Source organism: Anser cygnoides, chromosome 8, assembly GCF_040182565.1.
Source record: "Anser cygnoides isolate HZ-2024a breed goose chromosome 8, Taihu_goose_T2T_genome, whole genome shotgun sequence".
Lineage (NCBI taxonomy): Eukaryota > Metazoa > Chordata > Aves > Anseriformes > Anatidae > Anser > Anser cygnoides.
In genome coordinates this window covers 21519307-21537148 of record NC_089880.1, presented here as the reverse complement: position 1 = coordinate 21537148, position 17842 = coordinate 21519307, and the positions used below count along the sequence as shown (strand labels likewise).

At 37.8% G+C, this 17842-nt stretch overlaps 1 protein-coding gene across 1 annotated transcript in view; it reads left to right on the top strand.

The window, feature by feature from the left end:
- AK5 (adenylate kinase 5) overlaps positions 1-17842 on the top strand; it is a 95032-nt gene that overhangs the window by 36915 nt on the left and 40275 nt on the right. Inside the window, exons 7-8 of the mRNA XM_048059040.2 lie at positions 11257-11347; positions 17755-17831. Of these exons, the coding sequence (XP_047914997.2) occupies positions 11257-11347; positions 17755-17831 (168 nt within the window). The remainder of the gene's footprint in view (positions 1-11256; positions 11348-17754; positions 17832-17842) is intronic.

Below are 17842 nucleotides of genomic sequence, written 5' to 3'. Positions count from 1 at the left end.
CATATTGTCAAAAGCTTCGGAGAAGTTAAATAAATTATGTCAATCAGTTCCACTTCATCCACTTTTTTGTTAATGATATTTAAAAAATGCTTTCAGCCTACATAATCATGTGGGATTTTGTCCTATATTCATTTCCAAAAAATACATACTGGATGCAAGAATGTCACATTCCATGATAACTACAGCAATAGTTTCTGTCAGTATCTCCTTAGCTTGCCAGCTTTCATTTATAAATCAAATAGTCTCCTTTGTGCTCTGAAACAACATGCTCCAATAATTTAGACAACTAAACTGAGCTTTCTGGTACAGAAATTAAAATAGCAATGCTCTCACTGCTTGCTGCAGGAAACGAATTCAGGTCCTTCCCGAGGCAGCACAATTGGAAGCTGCTTTTATGAGCCCGTGCTAAACTCACACTGACATTTGCTGAACATTAGCCTAAATTTGGTACAAGTCATGCTTCTACAGACAAATAATATAATTTTATCAAAATTTAGCACTCTCCAGCTCCAGAAGACCAGGGAAAGGCTTATTATCAAGGATTCCAATGCCTTTTATAAATTTGATATAGAGATCACCACTGAAACCTTGCTTGTCCTGGGTCAGAATTTATTTAAATACACAAGAAATGTTTGGCTAAGTTTTTTTTTTTTTTCATCCAAGGAAAACAGAGAAAGCTAGTAAGTTTCGAATGTTCTAGTTCTTACAACCTGAAATTCCACTTGGAATAACCACAAATACTGTGGATCAAGCTATCCACATTTCCAATATCTTTGACACCTACAAACGTCAAATTATTTCCCGAATTAAATGAAAAGTTGGCATTAAAAAATAAATAAAAATACAGCAACTAACATTTAAGTGTATGGTATATCCCGTGCTTGTCCTTGGATCTAAGTCATTAGTTCTCATGCGTTAATTAATTAAATTTGCAGTCGAGATTAATACAGGACTTTTCATATTAGCTTTCAGTTCGCAGCGTTCCTCCATAGAAAGTTATGATGACACATAGGCAAAACTCGTATTTTTTGCAATAGTTGTTTTGACAATGCTAAAAGACCAGCCTACAATATTTTAGTATTTTAGTTCAGAATCTCTGCTACAAAAGCCAACAGGAGCAATGCTGTTATCTTGAAAGGGAAATATTTAGTGTATTTGGCACTAGTATCAATGCTTTTCACTGAAGTAAAGTACAAAGTATCACTGGAAGAAACAAGTATTTATAGGCAGAAATATATTTTATTTCTCCAAGTTTTTCTAAAATTTGTTTTAGTTGCATTACATGAGTTACAGTTGTTGTATGTATGAACCTTTTCTAGGAAACTAGTGTTACTATATATTCGTTTGGGATGCCTGTCTGCCATCTGTGGGAGCTAATGCCAGAAAATGATTTCGGTTTGTTTTAAACAAAGGGGAAAGGAAAACTGGAGCTCTAGTAGCACTGCAGAAATGGAAAAACAGATACATTTTTTAAACTTCATTCAGAAAATATACCGCTTCACACAAACATATTGATTATCGTTGCATAGCTTTAGGGTTGGTGCCCTCTGAGAAGTACTGTTGCACCCAGTAGGGAGGTAGTGAGGAAAGCGTTTATTTGAGTGTATCTGTACTCAGAGCTGTTTCACTGAGCTGGGGGCTGCAGGAATGGGAACACTGCAGTACTCGCCTCATGTGGTACTGGAGGAAATAGAGGAATTATGCTGTAGCATCTGGTCCTCATTCTTATTTTCATAGAGTCTCTTGGTTTATATGAAATAGTGTGAGCTCCCTGAGACTTCTGAAGAACAAAGACACATCCAAGCCCCAACAGAAATCTTCCTAGATGAAGATGAAGGGACAAGACTGGAGGACCAGCAATATTGCTATAGAATAAAAAAAAAGCAAAGGCATCTGGGGAAGAGTCGGGAGATTTGAAGTCTTCCTGTAATGTCACTGAGACGTATTTAGCAAACTGCCAACTAGATCTGTCATTAAGTAGGCTTCATGCAACTTGCTTGTACAGCTCTGGCCTTTGTCTGGATTTCAAAATACTGCATTTTATGTGAATGCTTCAGAATTTGCAGCATCACTGTGAACTCCTGTACTGTAAGACGTAAAAAGGGATATTGCTGGTTAAGACAGAGAGGGTTGTTAAAGCTACATGAGGATTTGGACAGCATCTGACCATACCTGACTCTCTGTAATCAATAGTGGTTTTCTCCTTCTTTTAGGGTTAGGTGCAATAAAGTAAAAATAAAACAATTTCTTCTAGAGCCAGTGGAAGCAAGACTAAGGTGATCTCTCCCTCAGGCTTAATGTTTTCCTGAGTTTTACAGGAAGAGAGTAACAAATATATCATGGAGCATCTCCTAACTCAAACTACAATTCAGTTTTCCACTTGAGCTCTTCAGCAGTGATCTGTCTTGATGCTGGACATCACTATTCAGGCTTTTGCAATGCCATTTGCCTCTTTAAAGGCAACCTCCTTTAAAAGTAAAAGTGAAAATTACTCCAACAGTGGAATGCATATTTTTTAAAATAAGCAAAAATGTTTGTGCTTTCAAAGTAGAAAAAGTCTGTATGTGTGCACGAGGTAAAGCATCTCTTTGTTTTTAATTAATCTGCAAAAATAATTAGTACAGTTGACTTTATTCTAGCAACCGTTGGACAGATGTACTACATTTCAAAGGTGCAAGCTTTTAATCATTTGCAAAGTGAATATGCACAGAGAGTTTATATGTAGAGCTGCTGGCTGTATTTATAACCTGAAAAGTTATTCTAGAAGCTGACAAGTCACATATCCGGAACAAACAAACACAATTTGTGCTTCTTAAATACTATTTAAACTAATGCATATGCTGCATAATTCAGTTCTGACTCCTGATGACAAATTAATAGAGAAATAGAATAGTTATTGTAAGGGTCACAGTAATGTTGACAGATGGATGAAACATTCTGAATTGCTGATTACTGACTGCTTAAATTGATTTAAGCTTTAGAAAGTTAAAGAGAGAGAAATATAGCAGAAGACAACGCCTATATGAAGCTCAGAGCTGCTCTAATACTAATGGAAAACATGACACAAAAACAATTTCAGAAATAAAGCAGCAATAGGTTTGCTTTTCACACAACAGTCACCAACCATCCAGATTAATATCCTTCCTGGGGAAAAATATAACCAGCTAGTGCTCTTAAATAGCTGCTCAGACAGAAAGGCCTTGCATCTTAGTGCTACTAAAAGTATGTATGTTCCAAAACCACTCTGTGGCGCCTCTTTCTGCCTCCATCAGCTTCCCTACCAAACATGTAACTGCTTCCCCACCCAGCTCATTAATTTTCTGCCTACCATGCCACCAAATTATTGATTTCCTCCCTCCCTCCCCCTGCTCAAATCTAGCTGTCCTTCAGCTTGCCCATTTTTCACTCTACAAGGGCCCATAATTGCATGGTGTCTTTCCCATCAACTCTCGCCACCACATTGCCTAAGGCACGCATTTTTAACAGCTGAAAACTGATATAAGTCAGGGTGTAGCTCAGTATGATCACAGCATAAAGACAGGACTTCTCCCTTTTTCTGCCTATCAAAAGCTATTACTCTGTAAAAACCTGCAAAGACAGGCTATTCCTACAGCTTACTGTTAATTGTTTCTTCATATAAGACATACCATTTACTTGGTGTCATACTGTTCCGTATTACACATATGGATGCTGGCTTCACATAATTTTACTGTGAAAGCAATTAAACTGTCAGAACATCTTCACACATTTTGTGTGCCATGGCACAATGTTCTTGAGTTTATGAAATAATGGAAATTCACTTTAAGAACAAAAAAAAACCAAAGCCTTTTGTAGTAATTGCAGTGTTTATACATTGCCAAGTCAATAGAAAAGGGAGATGATTAGCAGTGGAACTACAAATGTCCCGAGCTAGCCTCTTTTGCACTGGTGTGGGGATGGGCTAGAATCTGGCCTCATTTTTTGTATTTCAGATCATCTATAACAAAATCCCTAAATCTAGTCATATTGAGGCAATTAGCTGTGCAAGATAGTTTCAGTTATAATTGTGTATTTACTCATTTTGAGGGTCATTTCAGTTCTCTCTAATGTCAATGGAAGATGTTACTTGAATTTGATGGTTTCATTTTTTATTTTCTCTTACAATACTAGATTCTGTCTATGCACCTAACAGCTTCAAACATTACTTCAAATTGCACCTATTCTGAGTGAGTTTGGGGCGCACACAAGGTAACAGCAGCCCCTGCAGAACCGTAAGCTCCACTCAGGGCTGCTGAACATTCACCTTTGTGCTTGTTTACAAGAAGCACTCGTAGCAAGAGACACTCAGATGACAAGTGGAACTTGAGGAACTCTAATGATAGAAGTCTGGGGACTCTGCAATGATTTATGAATCCTCTGTGGAACACTTACAGTTAAAGAAAAAAAAGCATTAAGTGGTTTATTTTAGATAACCCAGAGTAGTCCTTGGGATGTTAATAATGGTAATAATATATCCAATTCAGTTTCTCTTTTAAATTCATCTGACAACAATTTATGACCTTTGGTATTTTTTTTTTTTTAATAAATCACTGGTGAGCTCTACTGCAGTTTCAGTTGTAATTGTTCTTCTGTACACGATACAATACCTATAAAAATGAGATTTCAGAGTATTTGATATAAAAAAAGAAGACACCAGAATTAGAGAATGGATTACAGATAGATAGCTTTCCCATTATGTCCCCTTCTCCTCTTTTTTTAAAATAATATCATTAAAAGTACTTTATAATAGGGAAATGTTCCCTGAGCTCCCAGTCTGCACATTCCAGCTTCATTCTTCAACTACTCTGCTTATTATTTTTCTTATACAAGGCTTCAACTCTTTTTCCTTTCCTCCCTTCAAAATGGCCGGTATCACGTCTTTTTCTCACATATTTCTTTTCTGTTTTCACATTTCTGATTTTTTTTTCCTCTTTCCACATTTCTCTAGAAGTAACTTGCTGCACGAGTCAATTAACTTGTAATTATTAAGAGAAACAAACTAGTGATGAAACAACACTAATAAAGGAGTATCAGTGAGGGTGTTGTTAAATCATAAAGAAGCACACATACACCAAAATGTATGTCTCACTTCACCCAGTAGTACTGGTAAGGGTGAAATAAAATACCTATTTGTTTTCAGTCCTTCAGAAACAAACCCTGCCTAAACCAGCATGAATTAAAATAGTGAGTTCTTGTCACAGATGTAGCAGATTGGGGCTCAGCCTTATGAATCTCTAAATGTTACTAGCTAAAGGAACAACAGTTTTTCAACCAAAAAAATACCAACACTTCAAGGACAGGAGTACTATCTAACTTCTAAACTAGGTGTCTCTTTAAAAGCATGGGATATTCATGATACAAGAAGCCTCGTTCTCTTTTTGTGTTTTATTGTCCTTTTCTTCTATATAAAAAGAAAATAATCCTTCACAGGAGGTGATAATATATGGATGCTTTGTCTACTTCCTAAACAATGACTGTCTTTCACTTCCACATATAGCTGACTAAAGGATTATAAAGCCAGAAGTGACAGCTATAGTTATGTAAAGCAATTTATAAACTGCATTCTATCCTGAATTAATTCCTGTTTGACCTTTAATTAATTTTTTGGAAGCATCTTTCTTAGAGAATTCATAGATAATCCATTAACAATTATGATTCATTAAGCAGTAAAGAAACTTATTTATCAGAATAAATTTTGCTGCTTCAGTTCTGAGTTTGTTTCGCTTCTCATCCTTGTATCTTATAATTTTGTCTGCTGGATATAGTAGTTCTTAAAATTGTTCTGTCCCATGGGAGGGCACAGGAAGCAGACTCATTTTTCATCCTTTTCTTATCTCAGCCCTGAATCTTCCCGTTAGATGTGACAGTCGAGTCATCATTCTCATTGCCCATCTGGAAGCCCCTCCAGTTTCTCAGCCGTGGATACCAGCACAGCACACAGCACCATCTGCCAAGCACCCAGATGTTATGTCATCACTTGGCATCCATTCAGCATTCCTGTGCATACGTCTCATTAGACCCTCTGACTAAGCAGCACAACCCAAGTCCTGTTCACTTAATTGTTCGCTATAAATCTCCTTTCAGAAATTGCCTTATCTGAGAAAAAAAAATCCCCTCTCCTACTAACAGGACGGGATCTAACAGCCTATTTTCCATGGCCAAAGATCAGTCAAACACTACAGAAAGATCCGTACCTGAGGATGTGACTTAAAAGAACGACTCAATGTCTCTCTGTTTTTTTTGTGTTTTTGTTGTTGTTTTTGTTTTGTTTTCTCTCCTGACCAACACTGGCTGCATTGGTCAGAGGCTTAGCACTCTGTGCTCACTCCCGCTCTTGAAGAGAAGCGATGAATAACTTCCTACTGAGGCAAGACCAAGAGCCTAAAAGAGCACATGTGAATGCCATCTTGCTTGCAGCAGCTAGGTCTGATAATCAGATCACCCATACCTTTAAATGTACACTACCTGGGGGCACTTCTTCAAGTGACATAATACATGTTTCAAGGACTGAGAAAACACTCGGGCATTTATGAATTACAGTTATTGTTGCAGTATTTGCCTGCCTGTCAGATGAGCAAATAGAGCATTCATCATCCAATTCCTGTAATTCTATTTGATTTTGAGGTGGATGGGAATATTGCCATAGAGCAATTAGCCCAATGCTATTATTTTAATTGGAACATGGCTTATTTTCTTTTCATTGATATCCATCATGTTCTAAAAGAGAGTACATTTTCATCTACTGTTGCAAATATTATTTAACTACCTTGATTTGTTTTATGTTTTCCCAATTTCAACCTTTATTTCAAAGTGCACAAACAAAAATTCCCTGCGAGTCTGCTGCAATCAGATTTCTTTCTAGTTTTCGTCTGCTGCAATTTGAAAGGCTGTTATGATCTTCCACTATTTTGGGATTGTCATTTTGGATAAACCACCTGCAAAGACCAGCAGTGTCACTTTGGGTGAATCAGTCCACAGGGGCAGTGCCAGACTGAATGTCTTCACCCTCACACAAAATTCTACTTAACTGCAGTTTCCTTGATGCTTGCCTCCAGTAGCCTGTAAGGGAAGAGCTGTGCACTTTTTTCTTTAACTCAACCCCATTTATCATCACTGACCAGTGAGACTCACTACGTTCAACAACTCAGATCATTTTCCTGTAAAGCTCCTTCTCTTGGCTCTGATTTCTTGGGCACGTATTTAGAAACACTAATCATTGTGTCTCTGAGGGCAGCATGTACAACCTGCTTTCCCTAGAACAATTATTTACAGTGCAGAGTATGTAGGAAATATTTTTCATCATTTTTTATATATAGCTCTGTGTCAGCACCAAATCCTCCAGCTGAATGATCTTCTCATGAAACTGGGACAAACTTTCCAGAAAATTCATAATTATGCCTGCCATCATTTATTTTCTAACATATACACACACACACTGAGGTATGTGGCTTCTGCTAGTCAGTTCTCTACTAAATACTGATGCTAGAGCAAAGCAAAACTATCTGAAATTCAACTAAGAGGAAATATTGAAGACTTCAGAGATCTCTTCCTACTTTAATTCCTGGGAGGTGTTCCCCTGAGCCGGGTGAGAGCAGAGCAGCATGGTGTAGATACAGTGCATGGATGTGGTAAACTCACATGAATAATGATGTTTCTGAGTTGGAATCACTGGCTTTGTTTTAAAAGGAGTGGGAGGAAGAGGTAGTATCAGCATCATTGAACTGATGGAGACAGAAGGTAGAAAAGCCTCTCGTGCTATCCTTAATCACAGGGAGATGCATCCTGGAAGCAGGACCACCCTGCACAGACCACAGGAGTGATGTGGAGATTGCTGCCCCACAGCTTTTGTGCATGTATGTAAAGGGGAAAACTACTCCTCTAGGTTCTGACCAAGTATAGCTACCAAATACACTTTCGAAAGGTTGGGGAAAATCACATTGGCTGTCATAGCCAGGTCTCTTAAAGAAATGGGATTCAACTGACCGCTGAGGCCCTCCATATTTTCCTGTCCCAACAAAACAGAATAGCAAGGTACAAAAGCTCATTAGTGCCTCATTGAGGGAAAGACTAGGGAGTGAGTCCAGACCTCAAACCCCACTGACCTCCCAGGGAAGAGATACTTTGCTCCTTCCTGCATCGTTGGTAAAGGTTATATCAGTTCAGGTAACAGTACAGTTAACGGGTCTTGTGTATTTCAAATGGTTTCAGTGGCATGCTTTATAAAATTGTATTTCTATACAACATAGACCTTGACTATAATTGAACTGAGCCATCCATAAAGATGCCAGTAGATAATTTAGCTGCAGAGAGGTATGTTTTGAAGCAGGCAGGGGGCTGTTTTCAGAAGGGAAAGCAACCTATCGATTTAGGCATGTTCTGTTAAAAATAAGAGTTTTACTGCTGTTTGTTCTTTGTGAATAGGGTTGTTTGAGTACCTGTTATGTTTTATTCAAGCCTCCAATAATTATCAAAGGATTTCATTTTAAAATGTTTAGCAATTCAATGAAGTACAGAACTCACACAGTTACTTATTTTCTTTCAAAAATATTTTCTCTATGAAAGCTACCTTGCCTTCCTGTGGCTCAGGGTATTACAATTCTCTTTTTGCAAGGGGAAAACTGAGCCTATGTGCAAGCTTCAAATAATTGGTTTTCTTTGGGTCACAATATAGGATTTCATTACAGAGCTCAGATTTTTCAGCGTGCTGAAGCACAGCTGGTGTTCTTTGAATGGGGGAAGTTGATCTTTCAAATTCTTGGAACTTTCAGAACATTTTGAGATTGATCATGCGTTTTTTCATGGTAAACTGAATTACTCAAAGTAATGCTACTAATGAGAAAGCAAGCCTGTCATCTCTCCAAGTGTGGTGTGACCTACGCAGTAATGATTAGATACAACCTGATTACAATTTACTGGTGTTTATGGCTACACATATCCATAAATGTTATATTATATGATGTCTTCCCTAGCATATTTAATAAAATGCATACTTTTTTTTGCTGAGAAGTGATAGAAGAAAAGCATGCCTCCATACTTCCTCACAGAAAGACCAGTGCAAAAGAATTTGCAGAGCTCGATACTCTTTCCTTAACAACAAGGAAATTCCAAAGCTGCACTTTCTGCATAATGTCCACTGATAATAAAATGCCCAGCAGTAGCCTAAAACTTTAAGACCTGTTCTTCCACAAGCTTCAGTTTTGACACAAATTCAGATTCTAATTACCTCTTCTAATAGTTAAAAACAAGCAAATTTCTGCCTTTTAAATAAAAAATAATGCTTTGTGTTTTAATTAACATTGAATAAACTCCTCCTCAAGAACAAATAGGTCTGCCCAGATAGACAGACAACGATGCTGCACCACAGCATGAACTTCTGAGTGGTCCTCCGAGTCAGAGCCACAAACAATTTCAAAAACCAATCTGAAAATTCCATGTGTATTGGCAACGATACTAGACTCATCTGCGGTAGAAACGATCTCTTGGGCTGAGCTAAGCATAAACCTATGTATGAAGACCATAATAAAGACTTCAATCAGGGCTAATACCACTCACATTTGAGCACTCATGTTTAGAGAGTTTAGCTTGCTGGCAGCAAACTTCACTACTGCCTTTCTCTTACGTACTCTCGCCTCTCACAAACATCCAATTTCTTTCATTTATACAGCCCATTCACACAGTAGAACCAGCCTTTGTCTCTTTAATGTTCTTTCTCTATTTTTGAACTATTTCTGACATCTGACGCTCAAAATAAATATTTTTGGGCTGATCTGCCTCTGGGTTTACCTTGAGGTGCTTGTGGAAAATTCCATAAGAAAGCAAATTTCATTAGGCAGTGACAGAACAGCTTACGTAGTATAAATGCTACATAAGTCATCATAACACATAATGAAAAAACTGATACTGTTTTGGCAATGCTGGGTGCTAGATAAGCAATTCAGTACCTCTCTACTCTTATTAACTATTGTGCCATATTCTATGACAAATATTGAGAAAACAACTTCATTTCCATAAATGTCAGCAGCCAAGGTCCTACTAGGGTTTCACTTTGTCTCTCCAAAGTTTTTCCCTACCTACAATTTTTACCATGAGACAGACAGGTGTTGGTGAGATATCTGAAAAGGTGCTCAACAATTTTGGACTTGAAAGAATAAGCACACAATCAGTAGTGTAGTTTTCTGGGTTTCATTTCTGCATCCTAAGACATGCTACACTGAAAATATAAAATGATTGAAAGTAGTGACTCTTATACAGGGGGGCATGCAGTGAATGACCAGCATAGTGGGACCATTATTTGGTTGCTCCAGTAAATGGGGTTACACTCTTCCCTTTTTCCATAGCAAAGTATTAGGCCTTAATTCAAGAAATTAGAAGAATTTCAGAGCAAGAGTAATAAGATGTACTTTTTTTTCTTCCCAAAAAGTTCAACAAGTGATGATCTAAACTAATAACTCTTGATAAATATTATCAAGGGGGAAACAAAACCAAAACCTGTCCAATGTCACCTGGCCATAAAAAATCCTAATGGACAGAGAAAGAAGACTTGGGAGATGCAAGGTCAAACTATCAAGAAACAGAATAAATCAAAAAAAGTTCAAAATAGAAAGAAATTCGATTAATTATTTGTCATTTTAAAGAAGCTTTGCTTTCCTAATTTTATTAATTTATAACTGTGTCAGTACACTTTGTGCTAGTGCCAGAGCAAGAAAAGCTTTCTTTTCTAAATAACAGACACACTTTCAAAAATAGTTTACTTTTCAATAAGAATTTTGCATAACTACTTGAAGTCATACACACACACCTATTACAAAAATTGCTTTTAGAAGTTGCTGAAAATTTTTCACTTGCAAGTTAAGTATACTTAATTACACTAATCTCTGAAGAGCCTGAAAAGAAAGTAATCCCTTCTCCAGTCTCTATGGTGTCATTTTTTTTCCAATCATCTACAGCATTTAAAAGGTATTACTAGTATTGCTTTCTGCTTTGAAACTTCATTTTCTGAGACCAAATCAATTTTACTGTAGTTACCATTCCTGACAAGGTATTAGAAATGGACAAAACGGTTTACAAATTTAGTTCAGTTTTCAGTCAAAATTGAGTTGAAGTACTTAAAGCTTGCAATGAACAGCACCCAGAAAATTAGAAATGTTCCTAACAAATTAAAAGTCTTGGGATTACACATTAGTGATCAGCCAAGTAGTAAGTAGTGTCTGACTGCCATTTTTTTTTTCTTCTTAATAGTTTGATGCAGACAGAGATGAAGAAGAAGTGTTCTTTGATATAAGTTTGGCAGTTGACAGTAAGCTATTTGCTAACAAAGAGGCTGCAGCAGGTGAGTTAATTCAAGATTTAAAGAACCACATGTTTTTTCTACTGCATTTGACATTTGTGGAATGCCTTTTCTTATATTCCTTGAGTATGAATGTATGTACTGTAGCAAAATCTTGACCCAACTCAAACATTTGCACAACCCAGGGCAAAAAAAAAATCTCTTTGCACTTGAAAACTTCATACAACCTAGCTAACATCCTGCTTTTCTACAAGCTCACTTTAAGATAATGTAGATAATCCACTAAGCTATATCATTAATGCAAAAATCGTATGTTTATTAATTCCAATTGTCTCTGGCTTAGTTCCAGATGATACCTCAGTGTCACCAGAAAACCCATCCTAAGAGATTTACGATCATACTCCCTCTCTAATAGTTGGTACTAATTCTGAAACTGTGTGCAAGTATGTCAAGGAAGGGGGTTTGTTTGTTTGTTTGTTTTCCCTTATTATTATTATTTGTGCGTACTGAATTTTGAATGTATTCAAAGAAAAAAAGAAGCTAAAACAGTAAAAATCCATGACATCTGTCAGAAATATTGTGTTTGCGGGAACAGTAAAATGTTCCTTGGTAACTATACAATTTTCCTTTTGCAGATGGCATCTCTGGCTGCCTTCTGAGTAGATGTTGAGGGTTATATAGGTAGATGAGGTCATAAATGTTGTAATGCAAAACAGCACACAAAGAAAATTCTAGGTGAAATGTTTTCCTGTAAAATGTACTAGTTTTATTAAAACAAAGATTAGATATGCGTAGTAGAGAAAATCGTGTATCTGATCTCTCCTCTGTTTAAGGGAAAACTTGTCTGCCCTAAATTGGCAGACAAGATGGCTTCAGTCATTTGTAATCACGAACAATCATCTGGGGCCTGCCAAGGAAGGAGAAATGGATGAAGGCCTGCCAAGGAAGGAGAAATGGTGAAATCTAGTAGGAGCAATACATCCATTAGCATTTTTTGACAACGCGGGGGATTACTTCTTGTCTACTGGCGAGGTGTGCAAAGAGCAGTTGCTTCAGACAGAGAGACTACGTTATACTTTGAAGATTTGAAAGGAGGTTCCAGGCTAGCTCGTTTTTAGAATGTTCAAAAAGAGATAAAGACAAATTATCAATGAGGGGTAAAAACGAATGATAAAAAGTGCATTACCTAACAAACAGGTTTCTAGTGGTCAGCTTCAAGGTAAGACGTACACAAGAAAAAAGACCACCAGCTTTCTCCATTAAATGGCACACTTACCTGTTCTGTGCATAGATTTATTTCTAGGGGAGGAGAGATCGATTCCTAACCTAAAATGACATTTCCACTTTATTGTATTGTATTGATGATTACCTCTGGATTTCCTAATTAAATGAGCTAAATACTGAATAGCAAGCAGATGAAACACATGGCATAAAGGTGCTAACTCTGACAAGCAGAGATTGGCAAAAGCTGAACAATTCACACAAAATAGTTGTGATCTGGGATGTGTCCCAGTCTGTTCCTTGAAAGTATGAGCTTATACTTTATAAATTCATCACAAAAATAATAGGAGAGCCATGAGCCATGTCAGAAACCATGCCACAATCATCTAATTAGTGCTTAAGTTGAGCACCAATAATGGTAAGAAGATTTAAAGTAGGATTTCTAGTGATCTTTTGAGACCAGGTATTTAATTTCTAGAGGCTGCAATTCCAGCATTCCCTTAATCACTTTTTGTCTTTTAATCCTTGTAGTGATATTGCAATATATTTTGGTTCCTGGTAGATAACAGAGACTTAGTATAATATTTTAATGTCTTCACATCAAACTAATTCATACGATGTACCTGTAAGATCCAGTTGTAACCATATAACGATATATGCTGAAAGAAAACAACAGCATATTTTTATGGACTATAATACAAATTTTCTCATTTTGGCATTCTATGACATATTAAGACCGTTGCTAAGAGCAACAACCTGTCATGAAATTCAATAAGGTTGCAATAAAATTTGTATTAGAAGCATCTTACTGAGAGACAAATGAAATTGTAATCATTCTAATGCTAATCAGTCCTCTAGTAAATTGTTTGTGTTCTATGACACTGAAAATTAATCTTCCAAGCATGTCTTGCTCAAGTGCTTATATGCAACATATATTAAGTAAGTTATTAGACAGCGCTTCAGAGCATGTTCCATAACATAAAGTGACAATTTTTATTGTATTGAGCTTAAACATGATATTAGTAGAAGCAACATGTTTCACAGGATGGCCTTAAATTACTTTTATGACAGTGTTAGTGCAAATACTATAGTTGTTAAAACATGAATATGGGCATATTCGAGCCAATGAACCACACTGAATAGTATTGCTACCAGGACTTCAAATTAGTAACAGATTTAAGCAAGGACTGGAAATACATAAAATGATTTGCCCAAACACAAATGTCTAAGGAGCATAATTACCTCACATGATGGTATATAGCTACCTTGTAACAGGAAGTTAAATTAACTATGGCTAAATTTAGAGAGATCAGTACAATTTAGCTTATCTGTGTAAGTGAATTTAGTGAACTGTGAAAGAGCAAGGCCTGACACTTGCATTTATGAAAACTTAAGGATTAATATGATTTTGGAGAAAGTGACACACACCCAGGCACTGAAGTAAACATAAACCAGGGACATTTATGACCATTGCACCCCTAGGTTCTGGGGTACATTTCTTTGGTAGGAACCACACACGAGCCCGTAACAGCCATACCCTCCTAACTTGCCATTACCAGTCCTGGGGAGCAACAAACAATGCCTGAAATACAACATAAAATTTAAAGGTAAAGCCTCATGGGGAAAGAAGCAACTGAGTACAGCCCTGCACCGCTTCAGGGGACAAGGGAGTCGTTCTCCCAGACTGTCAGCCCTGGCAATAACTCCTGTCAGCAAACCCCTGGACAAATGCAGCCACCCATTAATTTAGCTCTTCCCTCAGTGCTGGTCCTCTTGAGTCCCTAGCAAGACAAACCTTTATGAATGATGCCTTCAGTGTCAAATGCAAAGCCTAGCATAAAAAAAGGGGGGGGGGGGGGGGGGGGGGGAATGCATTCTAAGTGATGTGCTGTTTCTTTTTTCAGCAGCCCCCTCCTCCCTGGAGAGCTGATTATTCAGTTAACGGGGATTTAATAAAAACTTCCAACTGATTTATTTTTTAATTGTGCAGTACTGTACATAATAAAATCCTCTCCATTTTTTCCCTAAGGAAAACAGAGGGCACATTATAATTACCAAGTTTTCTGTATCTCGACTTTACGCATACACTCAAATTGAGAAAGCGTATTTCAAGTCACAAATGTACCCTTTCAGATCAGATGCCTGCAAGTTATTTCTCCACGGCAGTGGAGCTTTTGTGCATTTTCTTAAATTTTTAACTGTTGAGCTTCCCCTTTTAAATCTGCTACAGTTGCTCATCATTTGTGAACAGCTCATACAAGGACACCAATGCTCTAAGTTAATCAAGAGCTGAGATTATCAAATGGAATGGGGCATCCATCTGAAAGGAACTAGGATGCTTCGGACTATAATACTTCCCTCTCAGTGGTAAACAAGTGTTAATTTTTTTTATAACCTAGTTCTTAGTCTACCAAATTAGCAAAGAAAAAACAACACAACTTACTCAGAAAATGCAATGAAACTTACTTATGATCCTGTTTTGTTGCAAGACTGCAAGATCTGCAGGATGCAGACTCATTTAAAGCAACAGGGCATGTTCATTTCCAAATTCGTTAGCAAATCCTCCTCCTTTCCTTAAGCCAGCATTTTCTGTTTCTCGTTTCATAGCTGGATATTGCCACAAGTTTTACATAAAATGTTGATGATTGAAACTCAGAGAATTTAAGCTGAGTTTCACATTACCCATTCTTCCTAGCACCCTCCTTTCAGCTTTAGCCTTGTCAGTAGCTTTGCCTACTGCCAGAACTACTGTCTCCCACTATGTTGCACAGTGGCTATCTGGCATGCTTCTGCTGCCACTTGTACTAGTGATTGGTTAGTGAGCCTGTTCACCTCCCATAGAAGACCTGTTTTAGCAAACTTTAGTCTAAACTCACCAAAACATACTCCCTCCAACAAAAAACTGAGCTGTAAAATAGCAAACAACTCATGCTTATTCATACAGCACTAGGGGCAATCTGTACACTGGCCAGCGATAGATGGTTATGTTTTTGTTAGCTTTCATTGAACCAAGAAAGAAAAGACATTTCCAATTTTCCTGACCTTCGAATATTCTCTGGAAAAGAGTTATGCTTCCCCAAGGAAACTGGTGTCCTAGTTCAAGATAAAAGCCCTTAAGATGCTTGACCATGCATTAACATTATATAGCCGTTATGGCTTTTGACACTTAAGATGCTTTATGCATGAGTATTCATTTTCAGCCTGATCTTCACATTTAAGTTCCCAGCACCATATTTCATATTAATGCTCCTAGCTGGGGAGAGATACTGCTCTTCGTAGTTAAGTGATAGTTAATCAAATACTTGCACACAAGTGCTGTTAAAAGTGATTGATGGGTCAAGGTAGGCTAATGGTAGTAGCAGTTGAGTCTTAGGTAAATCATATTACCAACAATGACACAGTATCAAGAGTGAGATGTCAGCTGTGTAAATAAATCAAGAAAAAATTAAGCTTCTCTCAGTAGCTGTAATTCTATTTGCTTGCATGTATCTTTTACAGACAGGTATTTTCAAAAGACTGCAAAGCGTATACGCCAGAGAACATGCTGCATATATACATGTGGCATTGTATGATAGGAAATATATAATCCCCCTTTCTTTTTTTTATAACAACCTGTTAAAGTATACAGGAACATTAGGGAAAAGAAAAAATAAAAAACACCAACAAAAAACAGCAGCAGATGGTAGGCCCAAGTCTTTCACTGGTGCCTCTTACGTAGTCTGAAGAGTTGCATCAAAGATGACTTTGGCAGCAATTCTAATATGGATTAAGGTACCCCAGACCATCCTTTCTGCCAAGCAGTTATGGTTTTAGTCATCATGACATCCAGTTCCTCTCCTCTGTTCTCTCTCTCAGCAATGTTTAGTTCACCACCTACATAGATTATTACTATGTAAACTTTAAAAACAAACAAAAGCAGATAATGTGTAAATGCATCTGGCACAAGTTGAACTGCAAAATCTGTTATTAATAGTGCTTGGTAACAGAGAGCCATCCGCACAGCGTCTCTCACAGTCAGAAATCATCTCCAGGCCAACACTGGTCTTAAAACCACATACCCTCCAGGCCAGCTACTTGTAGGGACATTGGGTAGGGACACCTGTAATCCAGGAGGGATGGGGTTGGCTCCCCTTCCTCACCAGTGACCTTGTCTGACTGGGGCCATGAGGGCCCAGTACTAAGTACTTATCTTATACACCCCCTGGTGTTTTCTGTTGCTTCCCATATGAAGACCCATATCGGGCCCACTCATGGATGCTTACAACGTTTAAAACCCTGTGTGTCCTTACAGTATTTCATTATCTAATTTTATTAATGCTGTGAAAAATACTCTTGCAGGCATATGTCTATTGACATTTTAATGTGCTGAATATTTGCAGGATTTGGTTTAGGGTTGCACCATCTGGAGGGCACAGGAGACTCTTTCCTTCCTCACTGCCCAGGAGTGAGATAAACTGCATGGGGTGGTGATGCCAGAAAACGAATGCGATGTCCATGCTACATCCTTGCTACACTTAGGTAGAAAGAAAGGTGGTTAATCCTCCCATTCTTGTTTAGCAGTGATTACCCACCCACATGACTCCTCAAAATACCAAGCCCAATTTTCTGTTATCCTGCACCTTCAGCTGTCCAGCTGAATCTAAGCTGGTAAAGCTCAGCCAGCTCAAGTCTTCTCAGCAACTGAATTTTGTCACCCCAAGTGAAAGAGGCTGCACAACTTACTGATCCCAACACAGGAAGATGATGGACCAAAGGGACAGGGCCACACTGTCACCTTGGAAAGGGTGGGAGAGGAACAAGGACTATTGCTGCTGCAAGCACGCTGCTTTAGTCCCCCATCAGCGTCACTCCAGTATCCATATTTCCTAATTGCTGATTAGTCAGTACTTCCTTTATGTTCCCTAACTGTGGCTTGTATTCTTCCCTAAGCTAAGATTCCCATGACAGTGTTACAATTGCAAGTCATGGCACGCGGAACGCACTGCCCAATAAGTTTGCAAGCTAGCTGAAACAATTCATTGGTTAGTAGACCTGTCCCTTATTAAGGTTTGTGGTAGCTTTTATGGATGCTTTGAAGGCTTTGTTAATGGAATACTGTTCACCTGGGTATTCTGGCACATCTGAATAAATTCTTGGGTCACAGTTCTTGCATACATACAGAGAATTGGAAATAGCAGAGTGTTTCATCACAGAAAGTGAAATTTTCCAAATTTTCCTTCCTATTTTAGGGCCAAATGAACTAGATTGCGGTCTGATTATGGATTCTGGAGATACTGCTTATACAGAATTTGACTTCGACGACCGGGTAATTTTATG